The sequence below is a fragment of the Sphaerodactylus townsendi genome, linkage group LG09 (genome assembly GCF_021028975.2).
Source record: "Sphaerodactylus townsendi isolate TG3544 linkage group LG09, MPM_Stown_v2.3, whole genome shotgun sequence".
In the NCBI taxonomy this organism is placed as follows: Eukaryota; Metazoa; Chordata; class Lepidosauria; order Squamata; family Sphaerodactylidae; genus Sphaerodactylus; species Sphaerodactylus townsendi.
The window spans coordinates 50260836-50276417 of record NC_059433.1 but is presented as its reverse complement, the minus strand read 5'-3'; the positions used below and the strand labels follow the sequence as shown (position 1 = coordinate 50276417).

General features: G+C 41.3%; 1 protein-coding gene across 1 annotated transcript in view; it reads right to left on the bottom strand.

The window, feature by feature from the left end:
- Positions 1–4542: 4542 nt before the first annotated feature.
- DSG4 (desmoglein 4) overlaps positions 4543–15582 on the bottom strand; it is a 45761-nt gene continuing 34721 nt past the window's right edge. Inside the window, exons 14-17 of the mRNA XM_048508332.1 lie at positions 13765–13916; positions 11555–11618; positions 9772–9980; positions 4543–8500 (exon numbers count right to left, since the gene is read on the bottom strand). Coding sequence (XP_048364289.1) covers positions 7511–8500; positions 9772–9980; positions 11555–11618; positions 13765–13916 — 1415 coding nt within the window. The 3' untranslated portion in view covers positions 4543–7510. The remainder of the gene's footprint in view (positions 8501–9771; positions 9981–11554; positions 11619–13764; positions 13917–15582) is intronic.

The window sequence follows — 15582 nt, the reverse complement described above, 5'->3', positions numbered from 1 at the left end:
CCCTGAAATTTGGTGCCACTAGCTTTAAAAATTTGGTTTTCATGTTTCACCGCTTCCTGCAATACGGTGCTTCCGCTGGAGTGAGTGAGCAGTGAAACACGCAAACCAGCATTTTTTTAAAGCTAGTGACACCAAAATTTCAGGGTAACATCAGGAGACTGTCCTGATGATACCCCCAAAGATTGGTGCAGTTTGGTTCAGGGGGGGGTTAAAGCTATGGACTCCTCAAAGCGTGTAGCCCCCCATCCCCTATCAGCTCCCATTGGAAACAATGGGGGATAGTTGCACCCCTTTTGAGGGTCCATACCTGAACCAAACTGCACCAAACTTAGGTAGGTAATGAATCAGGACAGTCACCTTCGATGATACCCCTTCGATAATTTAAGTGCCAATACATCTCAAAATGCGTCCCCTGTAGGCACCTTCAGAAATTTGTCTACTTAGCCTGTAGCGACTTAGCTGCATTGCTGTCAATGGGGAATTTATAGAGGGGAGCCGTGAGGCACATTTCCTGAAGGTATGGTCACAAAACTTTCAGGGTATTCTTCAGGGAAGAGTCTCGAAGCATCACCATCCAGGCTTTGGGGAATTTTGCTGCAGGGGGGTTTAATCTCTATGTGGGGACCCAAAAAGGGTAGGGGCCCATCTCCCACTTCCCTCTGAAGTAAAGTTCCCCAAACCTGGATGGTGTCATCCAGAGACTCTCCTGAAGATACCCTGAAAGTTTTGTGGGTTTACCATGAAAAATGTGCAACTCCCACAGCCCCTCTCAGAAATTCCCTATTGACAGCAATGCAGCTAAGTCACTGCATAAGAATGAATCTTGTGCAAATTTCTGGGGGTGCCTGCAGGGTGCATTTGTAGATGTATCGGGTACCAATATTTTCAGTGTATCATCAGGAGACTGTCCTTGATGATACTCTCCAAGTTTGGTAGTTTGGTTCAGGGGGGCCAAAGCGGACCCTCAAAAAGGGTAGCCCCTCATTTCCTTAGTTCCCATTGAAAGAATGGGGATAGGGACACCACTTTCTTTGGGGGTTCATAACTTTGGTCCCCCTAAACCAAAATGCACCAAACCTGGAGGGTATCATCAGGACAGTCTCCTGATGATACCCTGAAAATTTGGTGCTGATATGTTTAAAAATGCCTCCCCTGCAGGCCAAAATGTAAAAAAAACACCAAAAAATAAAAACGCAATTCGGCTGGTAATCCGAATCCCATGGATTCGGATCTGTTAGGATTTGGACAGCTCAGATTCGGCCCCTGCTCGTCCGAATCCGTCCAAATCCATGCAGATTCGGTAAAAATTCGGATTTGGACTGTCCGAATCTCCAACCCTACCAGACAACACAGACTTTTGTGGAACTTGATCGAAACCAGAAAGCATTTGCATTCATCCAGTGATACTTTCTGAATCTATTGGGCGTTCCACTAAAAATCTGGACATAATCTAATAAAGCAGTGCTCTACTTAATCTAAGCAGCACTGAATTAGAAGCTGTTAAATTGCCAATCAAGGAATGAACTCATTTTTCAGCAAACAGTCATTCAGTGAAGTTTCTCTGATACACTGATTGTCTCATGCAGGTCTGAATTAGCCACACAGAGAATCACAGCTACGATAATCTTTAAAACGAAAGCAAAGAGTATACACAAGTACATTTAAATGTTGAAAATTTTAAAGCAAGATAAAACAATAGCACAAGAGAACAAAATACATGTTACAATAGATATGCCTGTGGAACACACATTATGACAATGACATTATTTACCTACTGAAGAGTAAGTGAATCAGAGGCCTGGGGTGCATTTGGTTCGTACCAGTTGTTTTTCAAAAGTTCACAAGCTGTGAGGGCTTTAAAGGTACAATGCAGCCTCCCATTTCTTTGATCACATTCTTATTTAAAAAAAGAGCTATCATCAATTACTATTTTACATAACAGACTTTCATTTTTTACAAAATACGGGTACATTTTCATATAATCATCAGTCAAATTATCGCTGATTTCCCACCTTCTGGGATTCTTCACACTTTTTGTTGTCAGTGGGGTGACATAAATGTAGTGTGTCTTTCTTTCCTGGGCATCAAGTTCTCAATTGTATTTCACTTCCTTCCATGTAAGTCATGTTACTTAGATTTTGTAATAATTTTTCATGAGATGAACCAAGCTATTTTGAATGTATGGCTCATTCCGCACATGTAGAATAATGCACTTTCAAACTGCTTTCAGTGCTCTTTGAAGCTGTGCGGAATAGCAAAATCCACTTGCAAACAGTTGTGAAAGAGGTTTGAAAACACATTATTTTGTGTGTGCGGAAGGGGCCTATGATCCTCTTGTGCACCATTTCCCCTCTGTATATGGTGGTATAAGTGCCTTTGCTTGGATTGCTTCTGTGCTGGGCACTCTTGATCTCTCTTTTCTAGCTCTTACGAACCACTAATACCCTCAAATAATCTTGCTTTTCTTTTCTATAGAGTCTTGCTTGGCCACTCCCAGCATATTATTATTACTGTTTTAATGCTAAAACTACAAAACTGATGAGCCTTGGATACAGCACAATTTTTTTTTTACAAAAATCCATCACCATTTGTCTCCTGTGCAGGACAGTCTCTAGGCAAGAGGATTTGGGAATAAATTTGATTATACATAAAATTATTATTATCCTTTCTCTATAAAGTGGAGCTGGAGCCTCAAAAAAAAAAGGGAACAGCAACTAATGCTGATGATTGAGCTGCATGTTGAATAACAAAAAGATGGATGCTAAGTGAAAAAGAGTATTTTTTTTCTTTTGGGGGAACAAGGGGAAAATCAATTGGTAGGAATAACAGTATATATATTGGCACAGGAAATTAGATGGGGATTTTTAGATGAGGGAAATCTTATAAAAAACAAATTTGATGGAAATTAGCTGGAAAAAAGAAAATTAATTGCATGTGAATTGTTTTGGGGCAGGATCATGGAGATTACTAATTTTATGTGAAATTAATTGAAGGGAAAGTCCTTGGGGATACTCAGGCATCACTTCTGTCTTGAGTATCTGTTCTTGGGCAAACTTTGTTTCTGGTCTGGATCTAAAATGAATGTGTGGTTTCTACCTACTTCCTTTCCAGCTGCATAGACCTCTCTCACGTCATTCCGAATCCTCCAGGAGCAGCAGTCACTGCACATCAGTGGGCCACAGTGGGAAGGTTGAGCAGGTAAGTTCTGTACACTGATGGAGAATCCAACCCCTGACTCTATGGTTGTCAATAGCAAATAGATTAATGTCTTCAAGAAACTTATGGCCAGGCATGAAGGATACAGCAGTTGTTTATCCCTTGGTATCCAGGATAAACTTGCTATGCAGGTTTACGACATCTGAACACAGAGTATTTCTTTTTGTAATCAACCATCTTCAACAACAAATAAATCTAGTAAGGCAGTGCAGTCAGAATTTTTTTTTATTAAACCAAGGAATTCTTCTACAACTTCAAATGTAATATTTGCCAATTTATTGTAACCTCTGAACTTCAACAGTTCACTCGCAAACAGAACAATTAAAAAATCATATCAGAAAAACAGCAATGGAAGTTCATACTCAAAAATGCTTTGGGGCAGGCAACTTGTCGAACAGAGTTATTGTCACTGGTAAGTAAATAAGTAAGCAAGGGAGCAAATAAGTATTAAAGCCTAGTTTTGTTAAGTATTTGCTAAGCAAGTAAGTACATTTCTTTGTAAAGTGTACTGGGAAAATCTATTATTGATATATACACAGTCAGCTACCATACCAAAAAACCTTTCATTATAACAATATATTTCTGCAATGGGACACTTCCAACTCTCAGACATAATTTGAAATTTTAAAAATGATTTTCATAAATAATAGAGTAAGTGATGGAAGATTACAGACATGTCACACTGTAAATACAATAGTTTTGATTAGTATAAAAGGTCTTGTGTAATCATATCAAGGTAAATTGAACATTTTTTTAAAAAAGTACTTGTAGGAAGTCATTTTACTAACAGGTACTGCAATTAGTGAGCACAGGGAAAGGAAACATTACATTCGGATTTAGCTTGCAAATCATAAATCCTCACATTTGCAGCAGTTCTTATTTGTACTAATCAAAATTTTCCCAGTAGAACAGTGAAATGCTATTTCGTTTGAACAAAGGATTTGAATAATGACCGTTCAACATTAATGGTTAATATTTATAACAATATCAAAAACTATATAAATAACCAAATGAAGATTTTAGGTACATTTTCTTTCTAATTTTATGGGCTTGACTTTTGCAGATGAAATGGGCAAAAGTAGAACAGCAGCCCTGGCAGTAATCTCCAACAGTAGGTATAGTTGCATATACACAGAACATATAAGACATATCTACGCCACACAGTTAGCCTTTCTATCTTCCTATGAAATTTATGGGATCCTGTAGAAGTTGAATGCCGTGTGAGTCCTTTCTAACAAGAGGATTTCCTGGAATCCCCTAGATCCTGCAGATCCCACCACTCTTAGGACAGCCTGCAATGCAAAACCCAAGTCTCAAAACATAAAGTGTCAAGGAAGTGGTGATAAGCCCCGAAAGCACACACAAGCCCCTAAAATTGAACTGATCCAAAGAAATCTAAATAAATAAGCAACTTCTGAAATTTTGTTTCCATTGGTACAATGTGTGCAGGGAAGTAGCCTAACCTCTTTGTACCATCATAAAAGTAAACTATGAATACTGATGAGAATGCAGGAGCTAGTTGGCTTTATATTCATAACTGAGTTGTCTAAGAAGCAGAACATACAAGTATCCATCCATGTTTCTGACTCTTATTAAGACACATTTTAAAAATATAGCTAGGAAAATGCAACATGGGAAACAGCCCTAAGTAGTTAAAGACCCTCAAAATTGTTTCATATATGTCTACCCAAATAATGGTAATAATCAAATCACAGAGAATAGATTAGTATAGCCTAGTTAAGAAAATTCCATGTAAATACCTATTGTATTTACAGTACTAATGTGCTGTCTACATGGCAGTTACATTTAGTTTACATATGGTACATAACGAAAACATGAAGACCAGAACCCAAAGAATCATGCAGCCACTTTTGCATGTCCAAGGGGCTTTGACCATGTGTTTCTCAAACAGCCATACCTCATACTCAGCACTATATAAGTATATTGAAGCTAATAGAGGAACATCTCCAATAAAGTTGTAACAAACAACTGAATCAATAGGCTGCCTTTTATCTTTCTGATCCTGTATTAATACAGAATGATGTCTCATTTAGTCATTTGTGACATATTGTTCAAAAGAAACAAATAATTGGCTATTAAAAGGAAACAAATAATTAAAGATGCCTAAAATAGCTCTTTGGATCTTAGCCAATATATTCTATATTTTCAATATTTTATTTTTAAGTTATCTATGAAAGCAGTTAAACAACATGGAAAAGATCTGTGCAGTGTAATCCTATCATGTTTATTTAAAAGTTAAATTCTCCTGATTTCAATGGGACTATGGGTAAAGGTATGTAAGAATCAAATTTTGCATCAGCATTGTAAACACCTATAGTGCACTATTAGTAGGCGAATACTTAATAATTAAATTTATTGTGGAAATATTTTTGGGTAGGACATATTTAATGTATCCAGATTTACTTTCAAACTATAGTATTACATACCTTTTCTAATATTCTTATATCGTTTATTAGCTGCACTCTTGGATTGGTTAATTATCCGCAACAATTGTTTTCACTCTGCTAAAATGTCCTGGGCAGCCCAATCCAGATGCGGGGAGCTACGGTGGCCAGGGATGGTGTCGTGAAGGCAGTGCCATGCCTTCTCAAAAGGACTCAAAAGGGTATCGTGGAAAGAACGGAAATTGGAAAACCTTCCTGCCACTGAAAAACTCCATTGTAGAAAAAGATTTGCGCTACACTTTCCAGTGGTGTAAGTCTGCAGCCATGGAGGATGGCGTTCCTGGGCTGAACCCCAATGGAAGCCAACTAAAGTGAGCTCTACCACCAGGAAAGCCTCTGACCTGCCCCTCCTGATGTGTCAACATGCTCTCAGATGCCAGTGTATCTCCCAGGTGGCAGACATTTCTGGGTTTGGGTGCCACAGAGCTGTGCCAGCATCTTTGCTTTCTCCACTGATGTAGGTGCCTCCACTGATGTAGGTATAAACAAACTGGCATAACGCTTCAATGTTCCCACAAGACTATCCCCCGCCCCCCCAATCTGGACTGGGCCCTTACACTCTCATTCTGAGCAGAGTTGCATTCTTCCTAGTCCATTGGAGTTAATGGACTTCAAAGCAATAATTTAATTTAGAGTTGCACTGGTAGAATATAGTGAACAAAAACCATAGTGAACTAAGAAGACAGTTAATAAGATATGTATGTATGTTTTACAAAATTTAGGTAAAGACAATTACTGGGTCATTACTGACTGTGGGGTGATATCACATTATGATGTTTACTAGACAGGGTGATTTGCCATTGCCTTCCCCAGTAGTCTACACTTTACCTCCTCAGCAAGCTGGGTACTCATTTTACCAACCTCAGAAGCTGAATCAACCTTGAGCCAGCTATCTGAAACTGACTTCCATGAGGCTCAAATTCAGGTTGAGAGCAGAGCTTCGACTGCAGTACTGTAGCTTACCACTCTGTGCCACAGGGCTCTTGGTTATACAATTTGGGGAACTGTAAATATAACTCAATAAGGCTAATTGTTTCAAGTATAGACCAGGCTGTGGGGGTAGCTTTGAAGAGTGTGTGTTAAGATTTTTTTTTTAAAAGCAAGTTTTAAAGAATGGAGGTGGTATTTTGTGAGGGCAGTAAAGTGTAATTGCCAAATTGCCATAGCATACAGTATTCTCTTTGCATCTTATACTACCTGGAATCCGCTAGAGGCATGATCACTGTAACATTTTTCTGTACTGGCTACCTATAATAATACAAGGGAGCTCAGGTAGTCATGTTTCCTTCTGACTGCGTTTTGATATTTAACTGCTTCATGTTGATCCACCAGAGAGCTTTAAGAATGCACTGAATTGCATGTTGAACCGGGAATTGTTATTATTAGGAATAGATTCTAAACAAGCACCATCAAATAAAGAAAACACATTTAAGAGTGAAACAGCTCAGTGAGTATTTCAAGCTTGAGTCCAGTTCCATTTCTTTATCATGTTGAAGAAAAGTAGAAGAAAATACTATGATAGGTGAATACAGGGCACTTTGACTGAATGAAGGTGGTGTGTTGAATTAACAGTCCTCTACAACAATAGTTATGTACAAAAAACTGTGCAAATGGCTTCTACAATATTTGGAAAAAAATGTAGCCATGCTTAATATACCCATGCTTCCCTATACTCTATATTTCTCATTGGAACTGGATAACCTTGTCAAATAATAAATTTTCCCCTTGGTGAGATTGGCTAACCATAAATAATGAAAATGTAATTCTGTGGCAAATCTAAAAACATTGAAAATGTTGAGCTCTGTAACAATACAGAACTGTAAGTGGTCTTACTGATTAGAATACTGTATTGTGCTGTACTTTGTTACTCTTCTCCGAGATGTACCAGGGGAAGCAGATCCAATTGTCTGGCTAAAACGATTATCAGGACTGAGCATCTGGCCTGTGATGCCACCTATCCCCCCCATGCCACTCACACCACTCATTCCTGCCCCCGACACCACTCTTTCTGTAACAACCACATTACGAGCACTTGATAATTCAGGAGGAATGCTTAAATTGCCCTGCATGGTACTGCTAGGTCGAATCACTCTTTCTGTCACAACTACATTAGACCCATCCGCTAGATCAGGAATGCTCATTGAAGTGGGTATCCGTGAATTTGGTGCAATAACCCTTTCTGTAACCACCACATTTGATCCATCTGGAATATCAGGGATATCTATCATGCCATGGAAATCAGCAACTGAGGCAGGACCAACCACTCTTTCTGTAACTACAACATTTGACCCGCACAATGGATCAACACTAATTGGAGGAGGTTTCAGAGCTGGCCCAGATGTGTACGTCTCAGTCACCACTACATTACCATGGAGCATTGGGTCAGGTATAGGTCTTGGAGGAGGTTGTACAGTGGAAGTAGTTGTATAGGTGTTTTCAGTAACAACTGTTGTACCACCAACAGCAGTAGACACTGGTGAAGACATTGGTGGAGGTACGGGTGGAGGTACAGATGAAGATGTATTAACAACAATGGTTGTTCCTGGTGGTGGAAGATTCATATCTATTTCAGGATTGGGAATAGATGGCCAAGGTGAACTGGGATCTGGGAAGGGCTCAATTTCAACACCCAAGCAGATTTCTGCAAGTGTCTTAAACTTTGGTCCCAATGTATCCAGGTAGGTGTCATCTAGATCATCTCCAATAAAACTACAACAGCCAATGGAACCAACAGGAGTGCCTATACCCTCATGGTCATATATCAGTAGACAATCATTTGCAGGTCTGCCTTCATCTTCATCTGCATAGGCAAATGCTTTCTAAAAATAAAGAAAGAGGAGGAATACAGAATTAGACCATTCTTTTTCACTTGTCATTTATATAGTGAGAAGAATCAAAATTACCACCAAACGATAAAATTATTACCAAAAGATAAGATTGAAAAGTGGCCAAAATATGCTGAATATCAATGGCAAAAGTGGATGCAGCAGTTTGATCCATTCAAATAGCCTTCTGTTGTGAGCTGAAGGCTAGGCAGGCATAGAGATTATGCATCCCATTTTATATTACGACCCAAAGAAAGTATTTTCATATGATTTTTGTACCCGTATCATAGAAATGCCCCCTACTTAATAGTTAGGTTTTCCTAGTGATCCAATGCACGAGTTATTTTTTCTTTTTTCCAAAGAGATATCTTCAAAGCTACAATGACACATTCTCATATCATGTTGTCATAGCTTCAAAGATAGCTCGTTGAAAAAAAGGAAAAAATAACATGTGCACAGGATTGCCAGGAAAAAACTAACTTTATTAATGAACTTTATACACTGAAATGACATGCAGATGAGCTACAAGCAGAGGAAACTCGTGGGAGCATTCTGCAAATGGTGGTTGGCTAGGAGGCTCTTTAAGCTAGTAGAAAATGGCGGGTACAAGCTGCTCAGAAACTTAAAAGTAAGAGCTGGGGGCCCAGGAAAAATAAAACATCTTCTGCTCTCTGCCTAGTAAGCAGAAGGCATTTTCAAAGCACCTTCAGGAAAAAGTTGTTAGTTTAGTGTTTTCACTAAAAAATAGGTTCAGCTGAAATAAAATGTCTTGAGGACACTTTTGGGAAAAAACTGTGCAGAGTTTCTCTCCTAAAGTCTTTTTTTAATGTCCTCAAGACATTTTATTTGTGTTGTGCAGAAAGGATCAGAGTTGGTTATCATAGTGACTGTTGAGATCTGAAAGCACAAGCTGGAAAACATGAAATTCCTCAAGTAAAACTCAGAAACTAGTCAAAGTAACTAAATTCCAGTATGACATTAATTTGTAAAAATATTGTTGAGTGCCTATTTACTTTACTTTCTGTTGATTATATATTAATTTTACTTTAAACAAAAATATGATTGCTTAACTTCTACAAAGTTATACCAGATTTATTTCTATCATACATCCATCTGTTTTCTCCAAGTATATCCCAGTATTTGTTATCTTTTTGATCTTTAATGTTTTCCTGTTTACCTAAAATTACCTGAGCAACTTATTCTTGCTTGTAGTGACATAAGCAATTTATAAAGCCAGTAAGAACTGAAAAGAGAACCTGGGTTACCTCAGAAAAATAACTGTCTAAGAATGCCATGTTCACTCCACTCTCTCTGTATTCTTTCATTGTCCCTCCATACATTTCTTTCCTTCCTGTTGTTCCATAGCCTGTAGTTCCATAATCCACAGTCGTTCCATAACCTTTAGCTGCACCTAGTGCTGTAGTTTCTTCTGAACACACTACTCCTCCATCTCCATACTTTGTTGTATAAATATCTAGAAATAAAAAAGTTAATATTTAATTTCACAAGAACAGGGAATTGTATAATCCCCAAACATTACAATCTACTAACCAATGAGATGAATTCAAGCCAATTCAGGCCAAATTCAGTTGGATGAGCCACTTTCAATGCAAGCTGCCCACAAACATTGCTAATAGGGTGCAAGCGGAGGATAGAACTGACTAGACAGCAAAACAGTCAGGTGGAAAACAGCCTCTTTTCCCTCTCTGATGCCTTTGCTGTCTGGAAAGCACCCAGAGTTGCCTTTAAAAAAAAATGTCCCCTGGACATCTTATTTTGGGTGTGTTGAGTAAAAAGAGGCAATCACCTTTTTTACAGATGTCCCACAGACGTCTTTTTTGTGCTATGTGGAACAGAACATTGAGCAACTGTCACATTTTTATTCCAGTCTTCCTCCAACATCTGGGGTACATGGTTCCCCCTCTTCCATTTTGTCTTCAGAATAGGCTTATGTTGTAGATTAAACTGAGAGTGAGTTGGATAAAGCTCACCTGATAAGCTTTGTGTGGGGATTTGAACCTCTGGCCCTTTCCCCACTTACCGTTTGCAGCGCGCTACTCTCAGCGCGAGTCATTTCTGGCATGGGGTCGTGTTCCTCACTGCCCCGCACTCTGCGCGGGGTCATCAATAGGTGCCGTTTTTTCAGCGCCAGAAATGATGCGCGCTGAGGAGATGCGAGAGCGGCAGAGTCGGGGCAGCTGCGTTGTTGCTGCCCGGACTTGTGGGGAGCGCCGCTGGACCCCACGCTATTTGGGGAGAGTGGCCCGCAGCAAACAGTAAGTGTCTGTCTACCCTGGTAAGTGTCTCTCTACCCCAAACCCAGCATTTCAACCACTTCACCACACGGGCAGCTCTATCCAAAGGGCTAAGTGCCCAGATGCATTCCCAAAGGGACTTTCCAGCAGCATGGGGAAACAAAGAACATAGAAAAGCCTCCCCATGTCAGAAAGCCCCTGTTGGAAAAGGTGGTGAAAGTCCAAAGCCCCAGCCACTGACATAATGGGGGCAATGGCTAGGTAAAATATGGCTAGAATTGGTCGCTCCCCCAGTCCACTCCCACTATGCTGGCAGAGGGGGTGAGGCGCAGGTACACTGGCAGGGCATTCAGCACATCATCTCACCATTGTGGAGGGCTGCAGCAGCTGCCTGCCAGTGAATCCACCCAGTGGTGGGATTCAGTAGGTTCACACCACTTCGGCAGAACCAGTTGTTAAAATGGTGCTTGTAAACAACCAGTTGTTAAATTATTTGAATCCCACCACCAGGACTGGTTGTTAAATTATTTGAATCCCACCACTGGATCTGCCCCTCTACCGGACTTGTCACTGGACAAGTGCCCCAGGGAGGGCAAATCTGCCTGTGGGGCCCCACGCTGCTCCCTGAAGTGGATTCCTCACCTTTGGATGGGACTGTAACTCTCAGTTAACTTTAGCAGGACTAACAAGATTTAAATCTAAAAGAAATAATTTATTTATTAAAATATTTATCTCTCCCCTTTCCTTTTGGTTATTTATTGAAGTTATTTTGAGAAGTTGTGTCTTTACTTGCCTGATGAGTCAGCAAATTCACCTTTAGTTGCACCTTTTACTGGCACACACATATTTGAAACATCCTGAAAAGAACAACAACAATGCATTTAAATGCACACTTTTAACATGATTCAGATTTATTTTTCTTAATGGCCCATTACTCATGGTACACTTATCTCAGACCTTTTAGCTACAAGGTAAGGCTAAAAATCCTTGCATTTTTCTGTTTACACACGAGGAGACAGCCCAGTCCTCCTCCCACAGCTACTATCAATGGGTCTCTGATTCCTGGTTCTCTTAATTCTGCTCCTCTTAAAGGCACAAATCTCATAACACTTAGTCCCAATACTATAGAACTAATATTCCCACATCCCTTCCCCTCCACACACTCTCTCCCAACCCAGCTTCTCTCTTGCTGCTGTCCTGGGAGAGAGGCTTGTTTTTCAAAAGAGGCTTGTCTGAAAAAAAAGTTTTAAAAAGCCCTCCTGATCATCAGGGAGGACAGAAGGGGAGGTGGACTGGAGTGTGGTTTGGGGTGGGGAAAAGTAGAAAGGAATGATTTGGGGGCAAGAGTGAAAAGGAATGGCTTGGGGTGGTGGAAAGGTGAGGTTTGGGGTGAGTGGAGAGTGGAAAAGTATGGCTTGGGGGTGGGGGAGGATGGAAAGGTGAGACTTTGGGTGGGGGAGGAATGTGGAGGCTTAGGATGGGGGAACGCTGGCCAGAATGGGCTGGTGGGTAGTGGGTGGGAGGCTTTTGGGCCAACAGAACACCATGCACCAAGGTTCTTTTGCTCCAACAGCTGGGATGGGCTATTGAAGGTGTTTGTGGGTCCAGCAGAGCAGCTGGTGCGAAGGCACTGCTGCCCTGCTGACTGGACTGGCTGTTAGGGATTGTGGGAGGGTGGGGGAACCAGGAGGGTACTGGGAGGTCTGGCAGAGCCAGGTCTGCTGCTGAGTTGGGGGAAGACGGCTGAGGGAGTGAAAGGAATGCTACCCACTCACTCAGTGAATCCTGCTCACCAATTGGTGGAGGATTAATCATTGCGCATTTTATCCCTTAGACAATTATAAGTAGGATTAAACAAAAGAGAAACCAACAAACAATTTGTTGTTTAACCGTCTAACCTCTCTTATTTTGGGGGATTTCTTGGGTTAACCAATCCAGAAGTTATTTGCCCATTAACCTCTGAGCTATATTGCTGGCATGACCTATATGCTGTTCCAAGGCCTTTAAAAAAGACTGCCTAAATACATTTATTTTTTTCAGGAAGAAAAACTCATTTGTTCATGTTCAGAACTATTTCTCTGATACACCATGAATGTTTGACTTCTTCCATATTATAATACTTTTCTGCTGCTTACTGGGTCATTTTCTGTACTGCGCTTCAAGCAGAATTGAAACTGGGGACTGTGGGAGGCCAGCTGTTTGTCTTACTGATAGTTCCACATGTTTGCCCTGGAGACGCGTAGAACCTGAAGTGAAACAAACAGCCTGCTCACCTCAGCCCTTTTCTGCTAGTGAAAACACACAGGATGGAATTAAAGGAATGATGAAGTACTATCTGCTGCCATGCATATAGGATTGCCAATCTCCTGGTGGTGACTGGAGACCTTCCACTATTACAATTGATCTTGAGATTACAGAGATCTGCCCACCTGGAGAAAATGGCTGCGTTGGAAGTTGGACTCCACAGCATTATGTCCCATTAAAGAAGAAGAGTTTGGACTGATACCCTGCTCTTCCCAACCATAAAGGAGTATAAAGGTGGCTTGCAATGTCCTTCCCTTCCTCTTCCCACAACAGACACCTTGTGAGGTAGGTGGGGCTGAGAGAATTCTTAGAGAACTGTGACTAGCCCATGGTCACCCAGCAGGCTTCATGTGGAGAAGTAGGGAAAAATCCAGTTCACCAGATAAGAATCCATTGTTCTTGGGAGGGAGTGGGAAATCAAATTTGGTTCTTCTGATTACAGTCCAGATTAGAACCTTACACCATGCTGAAATCTCTCACCAAATCTCTCCTCAGGCTCCACCCCAAGATCTCCAGGTATTTTCCAGTTTGGAGCTGGCAACACTATTGTGTATATCCGGGAGCCTTCCCTCAACTCTATTGTTAAGGAAGGGCTGGGTCACACAATAAACACAAGTCAGATTGTCTACTCTGATCCTGTGTCTTCATTTTAGACATTCAACATTTGGTATGTGATAGGCTAAATATTTCTGAACCAACCCGATCTTCAGGCTGTGCTCCTTCAATTCCCCAAGAGTGAATTGCTCCTTCATTACATTCAGGAACAGGCTCAAAACCAGCTCCAACTCCACCAGTAGGACCACCTCCACAATAGCCGCAACAGTCACTCTGTGACATCAGAATGGGAACCACTGGTGGAAAGAGAAGCAAGAAAAACAATGTAATTAAAAAATTAAACTGATTGTTCATCTCAGAATATAAATTGGGTGCTCTAGTATTAGGACAAAAACTTTATGATAAAAATGACTTCTACTATATAGTTTTAACTCAAATAATAGAGTGTCCAGGAGTTGCTGTCAATATGATGATGTCATTTCCAGTGTGTGCTTGGCAAGCAATGCCAGCCTAAGCTCCTCTTTGCTGCTGGTAAGCCCCGCTAGTTGCCAGATAGTGCTCACCAAGCCCAGCTGTTTGGTGGTGAACCCATATCAACTTGTGAGGAGGCACTCACTCTCCCCTGCACCTCCCCCCCCCGACACTATATCCTTTGTTTCCTTCCCCTGGCAATCCCCATATCCTCAGCTGGAACCATTAACTGACAAGACAGCTCTTTCTATAAATCTGAACAACAATCCAGGTTTGCAAAAAACATGCAATCTAAAACAACGGATGCAGCACTTTTAGCTTTAAGAAACAAATGCCCTCATTGACCATTACTAGACAACTGGAACACTATTAAAACCTTGGTTTCTGTTATTAAAAGGCAGCAGAAGGGGCAGGGCTCTCTCTATTGTTCAATACCAGCCACTCCACAGAAGCCAATAGAGTGTAGTGGCTAGAGCTTTAGATTAAAACCCAGGTTTAGATCACTGCTGTGCTACAGTAGCTCTCTGGGAGACTAATTGGCCCTACATGTACAGGCTGCTTGGGGTAGGGAAGGAGGTAATCTGAAGACAGAAGGGCAGATAGCAGTAGTTTAGTTGCTGGTGGGAAGGAAATAAGGAATTAGGAAAAGGGGAGAAGATTTTATTTATTTATTTATTTTATTTATTTATTGTATTTGTATACCGCCCTCCCCGAAGGCTCAGGGCGGTTTCCAACAAAATAAAAAGTTAAAACATCGTATATATAAATTAATTAAAATACATAAAATATTAGACTAAAAGATGGCTTCAGCTATTCTATTCCCCCTTTTATGAACCCACGGGAGGCCAGATGTTTGCTTTTTGTTGCAGTTGATATCATCCCGGCTGGCCAAATGCCTGGCGGAACAGGTCCGTTTTACAGGCCCTGCGGAAACTTTGTAAATCCCGCAGGGCCCTGATCTCACCTGGAAGCCTGTTCCACCAGGTAGGGGCCAGAGCCGTAAAAGCCCTGGCCCTTGTAGAGGCTAGCCGGATCGCCTTGGGGCCAGGGATCACCAGTAGGTCCGCCTCCGATGAACGGAGGGGCCTAGAAGGGCGATATAGGGAGAGACGGTCTCTTAGATATGCAGGGCCAAGGCCGCGAATGGCTTTAAAGGTCAAAACCAAAACTTTAAACATGACCCGGTACTCGATCGGCAGCCAGTGCAGTTGGTATAGGACCGGAGTAATCTGGTCCCTTGCTGTTGCTCCGGAAAGGAGTCTGGCTGCCGCATTCTGTACGAGTTTCAGTTTCCGGATCATGGCCAAAGGTAAGCCCGCGTAGAGCGAGTTACAGTAGTCTAATCTAGAGGTGACCGTGGCATGGATCACAGTGGCCAGATCAGAACGGGAGAGATACGGGGCCAGTTGCCGTGCCTGCCGCAGATGGTAAAAAGCTGCCTGGGCTGTCTGGGTGACCTGGACCACCAATGATAAAGATGGATTTATTTAT